We start from the raw sequence: 16,185 nt of genomic DNA, 5'->3' as shown, positions 1-16,185 counted from the left end.
CCAGTATAAACCATCAGCCCCACCAGTCTCCTCTGGTCCCCTGTACATGCTGCCCCCAGTATAAACCATCAGCCCCACCAGTCTCCTCCTGCCCCCTGTACATGATGCCCCCAGTATAAACCATCAGCCCCACCAGTCTCCTCTGGTCCCCTGTACATGCTGCCCGAAGTATAAACCATCAGCCCCACCAGTCTCCTCCTGCCCCCTGTACATGCTGCCCCCAGTATAACCCATCAGCCCCACCAGTCTTTTCCTGCCCCCTGTACAGTGCTGCCCCCAGTATAAACCATCAGCCCCACCAGTCTCCTCCTGCCCCCTGTACATGATGCCCCCAGTATAAACCATCAGCCCCACCAGTCTCCTCCTGCCCCCTGTACAGTGCTGCCCCCAGTATAAACCATCAGCCCCACCAGTCTCCTCCTGCCCCCTGTACATGATGCCCCCAGTATAACCCATCAGCCCCACCAGTCTCCTCCGGTCACCTGTACAGTGCTGCCCCCAGTATAAACCATCAGCCCCACCAGTCTCCTCCTGTCCCCTGTACAGTGCTGCCCCCAGTAAAAAACCACCAGCCCCACCAGTCTCCTCCTGTCCCCTGTACAGTGCTGCCCCCAGTATAACCCATCAGCCCCACCAGTCTCCTCCTGTCCCCTGTACATGCTGCCCCCAGTATAAACCACCAGCCCCACCAGTCTCCTCCTGTCCCCTGTACAGTGCTGCCCCCAGTATAAACCATCAGCCCTACCAGTCTCCTCCTGTCCCCTGTACATGATGCCCCCAGTATAACCCATCAGCCCCACCAGTCTCCTCCTGTCCCCTGTACATGATGCCCCCAGTATAACCCATAAGCCCCACCAGTCTCCTCCTGTCCCCTGTACAGTGCTACCCCCAGTATAACCCATCAGCCCCACCAGTCTCCTCCGTTCCCCTGTACATGCTGCCCCCAGTATAAACCATTAGCCCCATCAGTCTCCTCCTGTCCCCTGTACAGTGCTGCCCCCAGTATAAACCATCAGCCCTACCAGTCTCCTCCTGCCCCCTGTACAGTGCTGCCCCCAGTATAAACCATCAGCCCCACCAGTCTCCTCCTGCCCCCTGTACATAAAGCCCCCAGTATAACCCATCAGCCGCACCAGTCTCCCCCTGTCCCCTGTACATGCTGCCCCCAGTATAAACCACCAGCCCCACCAGTCTCCTCCTGTCCCCTGTACATGATGCCCCCAGTATAAACCATCAGCCCCACCAGTCTCCTCCTGCCCCCTGTACATGCTGCCCCCAGTATAAACCATCAGCCCCACCAGTCTCCTCCTGCCCCCTGTACATGCTGCCCCCAGTATAAACCATCAGCCCTACCAGTCTCCTCCTGTCCCCTGTACATGATGCCCCCAGTATAAACCATCAGCCCCACCAGTCTCCTCCTGTCCCCTGTACATGATGCCCCCAGTATAAACCATCAGCCCCACCAGTCTCCTCCTGCCCCCTGTACATGCTGCCCCCAGTATAAACCATCAGCCCCACCAGTCTCCTCCTGCCCCCTGTACATGCTGCCCCCAGTATAAACCATCAGCCCCACCAGTCTCCTCCTGCCCCCTGTACATGCTGCCCCCAGTATAAACCATCAGCCCTACCAGTCTCCTCCTGTCCCCTGTACATGATGCCCCCAGTATAAACCATCAGCCCTACCAGTCTCCTCCTGCCCCCTGTACAGTGCTGCCCCCAGTATAAACCATCAGCCCCACCAGTCTCCTCCTGTCTCCTGTACATGCTGCCCCCAGTATAACCCACCAGCCCCACCAGTCTCCTCCTGTCCCCTGTACATGCTGCCCCCAGTATAAACCATCAGCCCCACCAGTCTCCTCCTGTCTCCTGTACATGCTGCCCCCAGTATAAACCATCAGCCCCACCAGTCTCCTCCTGTCTCCTGTACATGCTGCCCCCAGTATAACCCACCAGCCCCACCAGTCTCCTCCTGTCCCCTGTACAGTGATGCCCCCAGTATAAACCATCAGCCCCACCAGTCTCCTCCTGCCCCCTGTTCATGATGCCCCCAGTATAAACCACCAGCCCCACCAGTCTCCTCCTGTCCCCTGTACAGTGCTGCCCCCAGTATAAACCATCAGCCCCACCAGTCTCCTCCTGTCCCCTGTACATGCTGCCCCCAGTATAAACCATCAGCCCCACCAGTCTCCTCCTGTCCCCAGTACAGTGCTGCCCCCAGTATAAACCATCAGCCCCACCAGTCTCCTCCTGTCCCCTGTACATGATGCCCCCAGTATAACCCATCAGCCCCCCCAGTCTCCTCCTGTCCCCTGTACATGCTGCCCCCAGTATAACCCATCAGCCCCACCAGTCTCCTCCTGTCCCCTGTACATGCTGCCCCCAGTATAACCCACCAGCCCCACCAGTCTCATCCTGTCCCCTGTACATGCTGCCCCCAGTATAAACCATCAGCCCCACCAGTCTCCCCCTGTCCCCTGTACAGTGCTGCCCCCAGTATAACCCACCAGCCCCACCAGTCTCCTCCTGTCCCCTGTACATGCTGCCCCCAGTATAAACCATCAGCCCCACCAGTCTCCCCCTGTCCCCTGTACAGTGCTGCCCCCAGTATAACCCACCAGCCCTACCAGTCTCCTCCTGTCCCCTGTACATGCTGCCCCCAGTATAAACCATCAGCCCCACCAGTCTCCCCCTGTCCCCTGTACAGTGCTGCCCCCAGTATAAACCATCAGCCCCACCAGTCTCCTCCTGTCCCCTGTACAGTGCTGCCCCCAGTATAACCCACCAGCCCTACCAGTCTCCTCCTGCCCCCTGTACAGTGCTGCCCCCAGTATAAACCATCAGCCCCACCAGTCTCCTCCGGTCCCCTGTACAGTGCTGCCCCCAGTATAACCCATCAGCCCTACCAGTCTCCTCCTGTCCCCTGTACATGCTGCCCCCAGGATAAACCATCAGCCCCACCAGTCTCCTCCTGCCCCCTGTACAGTGCTGCCCCCAGTATAAACCATCAGCCCTACCAGTCTCCTCCTGCCCCCTGTACAGTGCTGCCCCCAGTATAAACCATCAGCCCACCAGTCTCCACCGGTCCCCTGTACAGTGCTGCCCCCAGTATAAACCATCAGCCCTACCAGTCTCCTCCTGCCCCCTGTACATGCTGCCCCCAGTATAAACCATCAGCCCCACCAGTCTCCTCCTGCCCCCAGTACATGCTGCCCCCAGTATAAACCATCAGCCCCACCAGTCTCCTCCTGTCTCCTGTACATGCTGCCCCCAGTATACCCCATCAGCCCCACCAGTCTCCTCCTGCCCCCTGTACATGATGCCCCCAGTATAAACCATCAGCCCTACCAGTCTCCTCCTGTCCCCTGTACAGTGCTGCCCCCAGTATAACCCATCAGCCCCACCAGTCTCCTCCTGTCCCCTGTACATGCTGCCCCCAGTATAAACCATCAGCCCCACCAGTCTCCTCCTGCCCCCTGTACAGTGCTGCCCCCAGTATAAACCATCAGCCCCACCAGTCTCCACCGGTCCCCTGTACATGCTGCCCCCAGTATAAACCATCAGCCCTACCAGTCTCCTCCTGCCCTCTGTACATGCTGCCCCCAGTATAAACCATCAGCCCCACCAGTCTCCTCCTGTCCCCTGTACAGTGATGCCCCCAGTATAAACCATCAGCCCCACCAGTCTCCTCCTATCCCCTGTTCATGATGCCCCCAGTATAAACCACCAGCCCCACCAGTCTCCTCCTGTCCCCTGTACAGTGCTGCCCCCAGTATAAACCATCAGCCCCACCAGTCTCCTCCTGTCCCCTGTACAGTGCTGCCCCCAGTATAAACCATCAGCCCCACCAGTCTCCTCCTGCCCCCTGTACATGCTGCCCCCAGTATAAACCATCAGCCCTACCAGTCTCCTCCTGTCCCCTGTACATGATGCCCCCAGTATAAACCATCAGCCCCACCAGTCTCCTCCGGTCCCCTGTACATGCTGCCCCCAGTATAACCCATCAGCCCCACCAGTCTTTTCCTGCCCCCTGTACAGTGCTGCCCCCAGTATAAACCATCAGCCCCACCAGTCTCCTCCTGCCCCCTGTACATGATGCCCCCAGTATAAACCATCAGCCCCAACAGTCTCCTCCTGCCCCCTGTACAGTGCTGCCCCCAGTATAAACCATCAGCCCTACCAGTCTCCTCCTGTCCCCTGTACAGTGCTGCCCCCAGTATAAACCATCAGCCCCACCAGTCTCCTCCTGCCCCCTGTACATGATGCCCCCAGTATAACCCATCAGCCCTACCAGTCTCCTCCTGTCCCCTGTACAGTGCTGCCCCCAGTATAAACCACCAGCCCCACCAGTCTCCTCCTGCCCCCTGTACATGATGCCCCCAGTATAAACCATCAGCCCCAACAGTCTCCTCCTGCCCCCTGTACAGTGCTGCCCCCAGTATAAACCATCAGCCCTACCAGTCTCCTCCTGTCCCCTGTACAGTGCTGCCCCCAGTATAAACCATCAGCCCCACCAGTCTCCTCCTGCCCCCTGTACATGATGCCCCCAGTATAACCCATCAGCCCTACCAGTCTCCTCCTGTCCCCTGTACAGTGCTGCCCCCAGTATAAACCATCAGCCCTACCAGTCTCCTCCTGTCCCCTGTACAGTGCTGCCCCCAGTATAAACCATCAGCCCCACCAGTCTCCTCCTGCCCCCTGTACATGCTGCCCCCAGTATAACCCATCAGCCCCACCAGTCTCCTCCAGTCCCCTGTACATGCTGCCCCCAGTATAAACCACCAGCCCCACCAGTCTCCTCCTGTCCCCTGTACAGTGCTGCCCCCAGTATAAACCATCAGCCCTACCAGTCTCCCCCTGTCCCCTGTACATGATGCCCCCAGTATAAACCATCAGCCCCACAAGTCTCCTCCTGTCCCCTGTACATGCTGCCCCCAGTATAACCCATCAGCCCCACCAGTCTCCTCCTGTCCCCTGTACATGATGCCCCCAGTATAACCCATCAGCCCCACCAGTCTCCTCCTGTCCCCTGTACATGCTGCCCCCAGTATAACCCATCAGCCCCACCAGTCTCCTCCGGTCCCCTGTACATGCTGCCCCCAGTATAAACCATTAGCCCCACCAGTCTCCTCCTGTCCCCTGTACAGTGCTGCCCCCAGTATAAACCATCAGCCCTACCAGTCTCCTCCTGCCCCCTGTACAGTGCTGCCCCCAGTATAAACCATCAGCCCTACCAGTCTCCTCCTGCCCCCTGTACATAAAGCCCCCAGTATAACCCATCAGCCGCACCAGTCTCCCCCTGTCCCCTGTACATGCTGCCCCCAGTATAAACCACTAGCCCCACCAGTCTCCTCCTGCCCCCTGTACATAAAGCCCCCAGTATAACCCATCAGCCCTACCAGTCTCCTCCTGTCCCCTGTACATGCTGCCCCCAGTATAAACCACCAGCCCCACCAGTCTCCTCCTGTCCCCTGTACATGATGCCCCCAGTATAAACCATCAGCCCCACCAGTCTCCTCCTGCCCCCTGTACATGCTGCCCCCAGTATAAACCATCAGCCCCACCAGTCTCCTCCTGCCCCCTGTACCTGCTGCCCCCAGTATAAACCATCAGCCCTACCAGTCTCCTCCTGTCCCCTGTACATGATGCCCCCAGTATAAACCATCAGCCCCACCAGTCTCCTTCTGTCCCCTGTACATGATGCCCCCAGTATAAACCATCAGCCCCACCAGTCTCCTCCTGCCCCCTGTACATGCTGCCCCCAGTATAAACCATCAGCCCTACCAGTCTCCTCCTGTCCCCTGTACATGATGCCCCCAGTATAAACCATCAGCCCTACCAGTCTCCTCCTGCCCCCTGTACAGTGCTGCCCCCAGTATAAACCATCAGCTCCACCAGTCTCCTCCTGCCCCCTGTACATGATGCCCCCAGTATAACCCATCAGCCCCACCAGTCTCCTCCTGTCTCCTGTACATGCTGCCCCCAGTATAACCCACCAGCCCCACCAGTCTCCTCCTGTCCCCTGTACATGCTGCCCCCAGTATAAACCATCAGCCCCACCAGTCTCCTCCTGTCTCCTGTACATGCTGCCCCCAGTATAACCCACCAGCCCCACCAGTCTCCTCCTGTCCCCTGTACATGCTGCCCCCAGTATAAACCACCAGCCCCACCAGTCTCCTCCTGTCCCCTGTACATGCTGCCCCCAGTATAAACCATCAGCCCCACCAGTCTCCTCCTGTCTCCTGTACATGCTGCCCCCAGTATAAACCATCAGCCCCACCAGTCTCCTCCTGCCCCCTGTACATGCTGCCCCCAGTATAACCCATCAGCCCCACCAGTCTCCTCCTGTCCCCTGTACAGTGCTGCCCCCAGTATAACCCACCAGCCCCACCAGTCTCCTCCTGTCCCCTGTACAGTGCTGCCCCCAGTATACCCCATCAGCCCCACCAGTCTTTTCCTGCCCCCTGTACAGTGCTGCCCCCAGCATAACCCATCAGCCCCACCAGTCTCCTCCTGTCCCCTGTACATGCTGCCCCCAGTATAAACCATCAGCCCCACCAGTCTCCTCCTGCCCCCTGTACCTGCTGCCCCCAGTATAAACCATCAGCCCTACCAGTCTCCTCCTGTCCCCTGTACATGATGCCCCCAGTATAAACCATCAGCCCCACCAGTCTCCTCCTGTCCCCTGTACATGATGCCCCCAGTATAAACCATCAGCCCCACCAGTCTCCTCCTGCCCCCTGTACATGCTGCCCCCAGTATAAACCATCAGCCCTACCAGTCTCCTCCTGTCCCCTGTACATGATGCCCCCAGTATAAACCATCAGCCCTACCAGTCTCCTCCTGCCCCCTGTACAGTGCTGCCCCCAGTATAAACCATCAGCCCCACCAGTCTCCTCCTGCCCCCTGTACATGATGCCCCCAGTATAACCCATCAGCCCCACCAGTCTCCTCCTGTCTCCTGTACATGCTGCCCCCAGTATAACCCACCAGCCCCACCAGTCTCCTCCTGTCCCCTGTACATGCTGCCCCCAGTATAAACCATCAGCCCCACCAGTCTCCTCCTGTCTCCTGTACATGCTGCCCCCAGTATAACCCACCAGCCCCACCAGTCTCCTCCTGTCCCCTGTACATGCTGCCCCCAGTATAAACCACCAGCCCCACCAGTCTCCTCCTGTCCCCTGTACATGCTGCCCCCAGTATAAACCATCAGCCCCACCAGTCTCCTCCTGTCTCCTGTACATGCTGCCCCCAGTATAAACCATCAGCCCCACCAGTCTCCTCCTGCCCCCTGTACATGCTGCCCCCAGTATAACCCATCAGCCCCACCAGTCTCCTCCTGTCCCCTGTACAGTGCTGCCCCCAGTATAACCCACCAGCCCCACCAGTCTCCTCCTGTCCCCTGTACAGTGCTGCCCCCAGTATACCCCATCAGCCCCACCAGTCTTTTCCTGCCCCCTGTACAGTGCTGCCCCCAGCATAACCCATCAGCCCCACCAGTCTCCTCCTGCCCCCTGTACATGATGCCCCCAGTATAAACCATCAGCCCCACCAGTCTCCTCCTGCCCCCTGTTCATGATGCCCCCAGTATAAACCACCAGCCCCACCAGTCTCCTCCTGTCCCCTGTACAGTGCTGCCCCCAGTATAAACCATCAGCCCCACCAGTCTCCTCCTGTCCCCTGTACATGCTGCCCCCAGTATAAACCATCAGCCCCACCAGTCTCCTCCTGTCCCCAGTACAGTGCTGCCCCCAGTATAAACCATCAGCCCCACCAGTCTCCTCCTGTCCCCTGTACATGCTGCCCCCAGTATAAACCATCAGCCCCACCAGTCTCCACCTGCCCCCTGTACATGCTGCCCCCAGTATAAACCATCAGCCCCACCAGTCTCCTCCTGTCCCCTGTACATGCTGCCCCCAGTATAAACCATCAGCCCCACCAGTCTCCACCTGCCCCCTGTACATGCTGCCCCCAGTATAAACCATCAGCCCCACCAGTCTCCTCCTGTCCCCTGTACATGCTGCCCCCAGTATAACCCACCAGCCCCACCAGTCTCATCCTGTCCCCTGTACATGCTGCCCCCAGTATAAACCATCAGCCCCACCAGTCTCCCCCTGTCCCCTGTACAGTGCTGCCCCCAGTATAACCCACCAGCCCCACCAGTCTCCTCCTGTCCCCTGTACATGCTGCCCCCAGTATAAACCATCAGCCCCACCAGTCTCCCCCTGTCCCCTGTACAGTGCTGCCCCCAGTATAAACCATCAGCCCCACCAGTCTCCTCCGGTCCCCTGTACAGTGCTGCCCCCAGTATAACCCACCAGCCCTACCAGTCTCCTCCTGTCCCCTGTACATGCTGCCCCCAGTATAAACCATCAGCCCCACCAGTCTCCTCCTGCCACCTGTACAGTGCTGCCCCCAGTATAAACCATCAGCCCCACCAGTCTCCTCCTGCCCCCTGTACAGTGCTGCCCCCAGTATAAACCATCAGCCCTACCAGTCTCCTCCTGCCCCCTGTACAGTGCTGCCCCCAGTATAAACCATCAGCCCACCAGTCTCCACCGGTCCCCTGTACAGTGCTGCCCCCAGTATAAACCATCAGCCCTACCAGTCTTCTCCTGCCCCCTGTACATGCTGCCCCCAGTATAAACCATCAGCCCCACCAGTCTCCTCCTGCCCCCTGTACATGCTGCCCCCAGTATAAACCATCAGCCCCACCAGTCTCCTCCTGTCTCCTGTACATGCTGCCCCCAGTATAACCCATCAGCCCCACCAGTCTCCTCCTGTCCCCTGTACAGTGCTGCCCCCAGTATAACCCATCAGCCCCACCAGTCTCCTCCTGTCCCCTGTACATGCTGCCCCCAGTATAAACCATCAGTCCCACCAGTCTCCTCCTGCCCCCTGTACAGTGCTGCCCCCAGTATAAACCATCAGCCCCACCAGTCTCCACCGGTCCCCTGTACAGTGCTGCCCCCAGTATAAACCATCAGCCCCACCAGTCTCCTCCTGTCCCCTGTACAGTGCTGCCCCCAGTATAAACCATCAGCCCTACCAGTCTCCTCCTGCCCTCTGTACATGCTGCCCCCAGTATAAACCATCAGCCCCACCAGTCTCCTCCTGCCCCCTGTACATGCTGCCCCTAGTATAACCCACCAGCCCTACCAGTCTCCTCCTGTCCCCTGTACATGCTGCCCCCAGTATAAACCATCAGACCACCAGTCTCCTCCTGTCCCCAGTACAGTGCTGCCCCCAGTATAAACCATCAGCCCCACCAGTCTCCTCCTGTACCCTGTACAGTGCTGCCCCCAGTATAAACCATCAGCCCCACCAGTCTCCACCGGTCCCCTGTACAGTGCTGCCCCCAGTATAAACCATCAGCCCTACCAGTCTCCTCCTGCCCCCTGTACATGCTGCCCCCAGTATAAACCATCAGCCCCACCAGTCTCCTCCTGTCCCCTGTACATGCTGCCCCCAGTATAAACCATCAGCCCCACCAGTCTCCTCCTGTCCCCTGTACAGTGCTGCCCCCAGTATACCCCATCAGCCCCACCAGTCTTTTCCTGCCCCCTGTACAGTGCTGCCCCCAGTATAAACCATCAGCCCCACCAGTCTCCCCCTGTCCCCTGTACAGTGCTGCCCCCAGTATAACCCACCAGCCCCCCCGGTCTCCTCCTGTCCCCTGTACATGCTGCCCCCAGTATAAACCATCAGCCCCACCAGTCTCCTCCTGCCCCCTGTACATGCTGACCCCCAGTATAAACCATCAGCCCCACCAGTCTCCTCCTGTCCCCTGTACATGCTGCCCCCAGTATAACCCACCAGCCCCACCAGTCTCCTCCTGTCCCCTGTACAGTGCTGCCCCCAGTATACCCCATCAGCCCCACCAGTCTTTTCCTGCCCCCTGTACAGTGCTGCCCCCAGTATAAACCATCAGCCCCACCAGTCTCCCCCTGTCCCCTGTACAGTGCTGCCCCCAGTATAACCCACCAGCCCCACCAGTCTCCTCCTGTCCCCTGTACATGCTGCCCCCAGTATAACCCATCAGCCCCACCAGTCTCCTCCTGTCCCCTGTACAGTGCTGCCCCCAGTATAAACCATCAGCCCCACCAGTCTCCTCCGGTCCCCTGTACAGTGCTGCCCCCAGTATAACCCATCAGCCCCACCAGTCTCCTCCTGTCCCCTGTACATGCTGCCCCCAGTATAAACCATCAGCCCCACCAGTCTCCTCCTGCCACCTGTACAGTGCTGCCCCCAGTATAAACCATCAGCCCCACCAGTCTCCTCCTGCCCCCTGTACAGTGCTGCCCCCAGTATAAACCATCAGCCCTACCAGTCTCCTCCTGCCCCCTGTACAGTGCTGCCCCCAGTATAAACCATCAGCCCACCAGTCTCCACCGGTCCCCTGTACAGTGCTGCCCCCAGTATAAACCATCAGCCCTACCAGTCTTCTCCTGCCCCCTGTACATGCTGCCCCCAGTATAAACCATCAGCCCCACCAGTCTCCTCCTGCCCCCTGTACATGCTGCCCCCAGTATACCCCATCAGCCCCACCAGTCTCCTCCTGCCCCCTGTACATGATGCCCCCAGTATAAACCATCAGCCCTACCAGTCTCCTCCTGTCCCCTGTACATGCTGCCCCCAGTATAAACCATCAGCCCCACCAGTCTCCTCCTGTCCCCTGTACATGCTGCCCCCAGTATAACCCATCAGCCCCACCAGTCTCCTCCTGTCCCCTGTACAGTGCTGCCCCCAGTATAACCCATCAGCCCCACCAGTCTCCTCCTGTCCCCTGTACATGCTGCCCCCAGTATAAACCATCAGCCCCACCAGTCTCCTCCTGCCCCCTGTACAGTGCTGCCCCCAGTATAAACCATCAGCCCCACCAGTCTCCACCGGTCCCCTGTACAGTGCTGCCCCCAGTATAAACCATCAGCCCTACCAGTCTCCTCCTGCCCTCTGTACATGCTGCCCCCAGTATAAACCATCAGCCCCACCAGTCTCCTCCTGCCCCCTGTACATGCGGCCCCCAGTATAACCCACCAGCCCTACCAGTCTCCTCCTGTCCCCTGTACATGCTGCCCCCAGTATAAACCATCAGCCCCACCAGTCTCCTCCTGTCCCCTGTACATGATGCCCCCAGTATAAACCATCAGCCCCACCAGTCTCCTCCTGCCCCCTGTACATGCTGCCCCCAGTATAAACCATCAACCCCACCAGTCTCCTCCTGCCACCTGTACAGTGCTGCCCCCAGTATAAACCATCAGCCCCACCAGTCTCCTCCTGTACCCTGTACAGTGCTGCCCCCAGTATAAACCATCAGCCCCACCAGTCTCCTCCTGCCCCCTGTACAGTGCTGCCCCCAGTATAAACCATCAGCCCCACCAGTCTCCACCGGTCCCCTGTACAGTGCTGCCCCCAGTATAAACCATCAGCCCTACCAGTCTCCTCCTGCCCCCTGTACATGCTGCCCCCAGTATAAACCATCAGCCCCACCAGTCTCCTCCTGTCCCCTGTACATGCTGCCCCCAGTATAACCCACCAGCCCCACCAGTCTCCTCCTGTCCCCTGTACAGTGCTGCCCCCGGGGAACAGGAGGAGACTGGTGGGGCTGATGGTTTATACTGGGGGCAGCACTGTACAGGGGGCAGGAGGAGACTGGTGGGGCTGATGGGTTATACTGGGGGCAGCATGTACAGGGGGCAGGAGGAGACTGGTAGGGCTGATGGTTTATACTGGGGGCAGCATGTACAGGGGACAGGAGGAGACTGGTGGGGCTGATGGTTTATACTGGGGGCAGCACTGTACAGGAAACAGGAGGAGACTGGTGGGGCTGATGGTTTATACTGGGGGCAGGATGTACAGGGGGCAGGAGGAGACTGGTGGGGCTGATGGTTTATACTGGGGGCAGCACTGTACAGGGGACAGGAGGAGACTGGTGGGGCTGATGGTTTATACTGGGGGCAGCACTGTACAGGGGACAGGGGGAGACTGGTGGGGCTGATGGTTTATACTGGGGGCAGCATGTACAGGGGGCAGGAGGAGACTGGTGGGGCTGATGGTTTATACTGGGGGTAGCATGTACAGGGGGCAGGGGGAGACTGGTGGGGGGGCTGATGGTTTATACTGGGGGCAGCACTGTACAGGGGGCAGGAGAAGACTGGTGGGGCTGATGGGGTATACTGGGGGTAGCATGTACAGGGGGCAGGAGGAGACTGGTGGGGCTGATGGTTTATACTGGGGGCAGCACTGTACAGGGGGCAGGAGGGGACTGGTGGGGCTGATGGGTTATACTGGGGGCAGCACTGTACAGGGGACAGGAGGAGACTGGTGGGGCTGATGGTTTATACTGGGGGCAGCATGTACAGGGGGCAGGAGGAGACTGGTGGGCTGATGGTTTATACTGGGAGCAGCATGTACAGGGGGCAGGAGGATACTGGTGGGGCTGATGGTTTATACTGGGGGCAGCATGTACAGGGGGCAGGAGGAGACTGGTGGGCTGATGGTTTATACTGGGGGCAGCATGTACAGGGGACAGGAGGAGACTGGTGGGGCTGATGGGTTATACTGGGGGCAGCATGTACAGGGGGCAGGAGGAGACTGGTGGGGCTGATGGTTTATACTGGGGGCAGCATGTACAGGGGACCGGAGGAGACTGGTGGGGCTGATGGTTTATACTGGGGGCACTGTACAGGGGACAGGAGGAGACTGGTGGGGCTGATGGTTTATACTGGGGGCAGCACTGTACAGGGGACAGAAGGAGACTGGTGGGGCTTATGGTTTATACTGGGGGCAGCATGTACAGGGGGCAGGAGGAGACTGGTGGGGCTGATGGTTTATACTGGGGGCAGCACTGTACAGGGGACAGAATAAGACTGGTGGGGCTTATGGTTTATACTGGGGGCATCATGTACAGGGGGCAGGAGGAGACTGGTGGGGCTGATGGGTTATACTGGGGGCAGCACTGTACAGGGGACAGGAGGAGACTGGTAGGGCTGATGGTTTATACTGGGGGCAGCATGTACAGGGGACAGGAGGAGATTGGTGGGGCTGATGGTTTATACTGGGGGCAGCATGTACCGGGGGCAGGAGGAGACTGGTGGGGCTGATGGTTTATACTGGGGGCAGCATGTACAGGGGACAGGAGGAGACTGGTGGGCTGATGGTTTATACTGGGGGCAGCATGTACAGGGGGCAGGAGGAGACTGGTGGGACTGGTGGGTTATATTGGGGGCAGCATGTACAGGGGACAGGAGGAGACTGGTAGGGCTGATGGTTTATACTGGGGGCAGCATGTACAGGGGGCAGGAGGAGACTGGTGGGGCTGATGGTTTATACTGGGGGCAGCACTGTACAGGGGACAGGAGGAGACTGGTGGGGCTGATGGTTTATACTGGGGGCAGCACTGTACAGGGGACAGGAGGAGACTGGTGGGGCTGATGGTTTATACTGGGGGCAGCATGTACAGGGGGCAGGAGGAGACTGGTGGGGCTGGTGGTTTATACTGGGGGCAGTATGTACAGGGGGCAGGTGGAGACTGGTGGGGCTGATGGTTTATACTGGGGGCAGCATGTACAGGGGACAGGAGGAGACTGGTGGGGCTGATGGTTTATACTGGGGGCAGCACTGTACAGGGGACAGGAGGAGACTGGTGGGGCTGGTGGTTTATACTGGGGGGAGTATGTACAGGGGGCAGGTGGAGACTGGTGGGGCTGATGGTTTATACTGCGGGCAGCATGTACAGGGGACAGGAGGAGACTGGTGGGGCTGATGGTTTATACTGGGGGCAGCACTGTACAGGGGACAGGAGGAGACTGGTGGGGCTGGTGGTTTATACTGGGGGCAGTATGTACAGGGGGCAGGTGGAGACTGGTGGGGCTGATGGTTTATACTGGGGGCAGCATGTACAGGGGACAGGAGGAGACTGGTGGGGCTGATGGGTTATACTGGGGGCAGCATGTACAGGGGACAGGAGGAGACTGGTGGGGCTGATGGTTTATACTGGGGGCAGCACTGTACAGGGGACAGGAGGAGACTGGTGGGGCTGGTGGTTTATACTGGGGGCAGTATGTACAGGGGGCAGGTGGAGACTGGTGGGGCTGATGGTTTATACTGCGGGCAGCATGTACAGGGGACAGGAGGAGACTGGTGGGGCTGATGGTTTATACTGGGGGCAGCACTGTACAGGGGACAGGAGGAGACTGGTGGGGCTGGTGGTTTATACTGGGGGCAGTATGTACAGGGGGCAGGTGGAGACTGGTGGGGCTGATGGTTTATACTGGGGGCAGCATGTACAGGGGACAGGAGGAGACTGGTGGGGCTGATGGGTTATACTGGGGGCAGCATGTACAGGGGACAGGAGGAGACTGGTGGGGCTGATGGTTTATACTGGGGGCAGCACTGTACAGGGGACAGGAGGAGACTGGTGGGGCTGATGGTTTATACTGGGGGCATAATGTACAGGGAACAGGAGGAGACTGGTGGGGCTGATGGTTTATACTGGGGACAGCACTGTAATATGGAGATTTTGTAAGGTCAACCTCCGTAGCAGCGGAAAATAATAATGGCTGGGGAAGGGATAAATAATGGGGGTCCCATTATAGGAGGGGGGGGGGGTCTTCCCCCTTCTCACAGTATATGAAAGAAATTACAGAAATGTGATAATGACTTAGATACAATGGCTCAGCAGCACACTGTACTCCTGCCCCCTGTACATGCTGCCCCCAGTATAACCCATCAGCCCCACCAGTGTCCACCTGCCCCCTGTACAGTGCCTCCCCCAGTATACCCCATCATCCCCCCCAGTCTCCTCCTGCCCCCTGTACAGTGCAGCCCCCAGTATAACCCATCAGCCCCACCAGTCTCCACTTGCCCCCTGTACATGATGCCCCCAGTATAAACCACCAGCCCCACCAGTCTCCACCTGCCCCCTGTACATGATGCCCCTAGTATAAACCACCAGCCCCACCAGTCTCCTCCTGTCCCCTGTACAGTGCCACCCCCATTATACCCCATCAGCCCCACCAGTCTCCACCTGCCCCCTGTACAGTGCCGCCCCAGTATACTCCATCAGCCCCACCAGTCTCCTCCTGCCCCCTGTACAGTGCCGCCACCAGTATACCCCATCAGCCCCACCAGTCTCCTCCTGCCCCCTGTACAGTGCCGCCCCAGTATACCCCATCAGCCCCACCAGTCTCCACCTGCCCCCTGTACAGTGCCGCCCCAGTATACCCCATCAGCCCCACCAGTCTCCTCCTGCCCCCTGTACAGTGCCTCCCCCAGTATAACCCATCAGCCCCACCAGTCTCCTCCTGCCCCCTGTACAGTGCCGCCACCAGTATACCCCATCAGCCCCACCAGTCTCCTCCTGCCCCCTGTACAGTGCCTCCCCCAGTATAACCCATCAGTCCCACCAGTCTCCTCCTGCCCCCTGTACAGTGCCCCCAGTATAAACCATCAGCCCCACCAGTCTCCACCTGCCCCCTGTACCACTGCTGTTCTCCATAGAGGAGATCATCACAGGTGTCTAGTATCATGGAGGTAGGAGGGCGACTATTATAAGGGGGGGGCCCTGCATCGCATGAGATGCCATACAATTCACAAGTCGGAGTAGTGCTGAGTATGGGGTCCCATGCTAAGTTTTGTTTTGGGGCCCCATGGTTGATATGCAGAACCCCATCATAGACGCGGTACCTGAGTTCGCTCATGATGCCTTCTGCAGCCCAGGTCTTGGAGGTTAGGAGCCGATGGTCCTGGGAAGACATTTATATCTCCTCCCCCCTCTTCTGATGTTTGTGTAATGATTGCACCATGCAGGAACGGGGCGATGTAGTAATTTGGAGAAGTGCTGTCCCCGGCGCGGCCTCCTACACTAGATGTTGTCACATTCTGCAGCTGCTTCCCCTTTTCTTATTGGTTGTCAGAGTAATCACCGCTAGAAGGAAATATAAAATTGGGAACACCAGAATCGCACTGACGTGCGTGATAAGGTCACGGCGGACGCTGTAAAAACAGAATCCAAAAAATCCCATGGTGGAATTGTGTTTTTGTTTCTTTATTTCACCCCCACAATGAATATTTTTGTCGGGTGTTCAGTACAAGACGTGATAAATGAATTGTCTTGCAAACAATGAGCCGTCATCCGGCCACGTGAACAGAAAAGTAAGGAAAAAAGACGCGGTCCTAGGAAGACGG

The 16,185-nt window shown here is 58.6% G+C and overlaps 1 protein-coding gene across 1 annotated transcript in view; it reads right to left on the bottom strand.

Annotated features, from left to right (window-relative positions):
- The window catches only part of LOC120993488, a 32,962-nt gene extending 17,147 nt beyond the window's left edge, over positions 1–15,815 (bottom strand). Inside the window, exon 1 of the mRNA XM_040422233.1 lies at positions 15,685–15,815. Coding sequence (XP_040278167.1) covers positions 15,685–15,755 — 71 coding nt within the window. The 5' untranslated portion in view covers positions 15,756–15,815. The remainder of the gene's footprint in view (positions 1–15,684) is intronic.
- Positions 15,816–16,185: the final 370 nt, after the last annotated feature.

This window comes from Bufo bufo, chromosome 1 (genome assembly GCF_905171765.1).
Source record: "Bufo bufo chromosome 1, aBufBuf1.1, whole genome shotgun sequence".
Lineage (NCBI taxonomy): Eukaryota > Metazoa > Chordata > Amphibia > Anura > Bufonidae > Bufo > Bufo bufo.
This window is presented reverse-complemented; position numbering and strand designations above follow the sequence as displayed.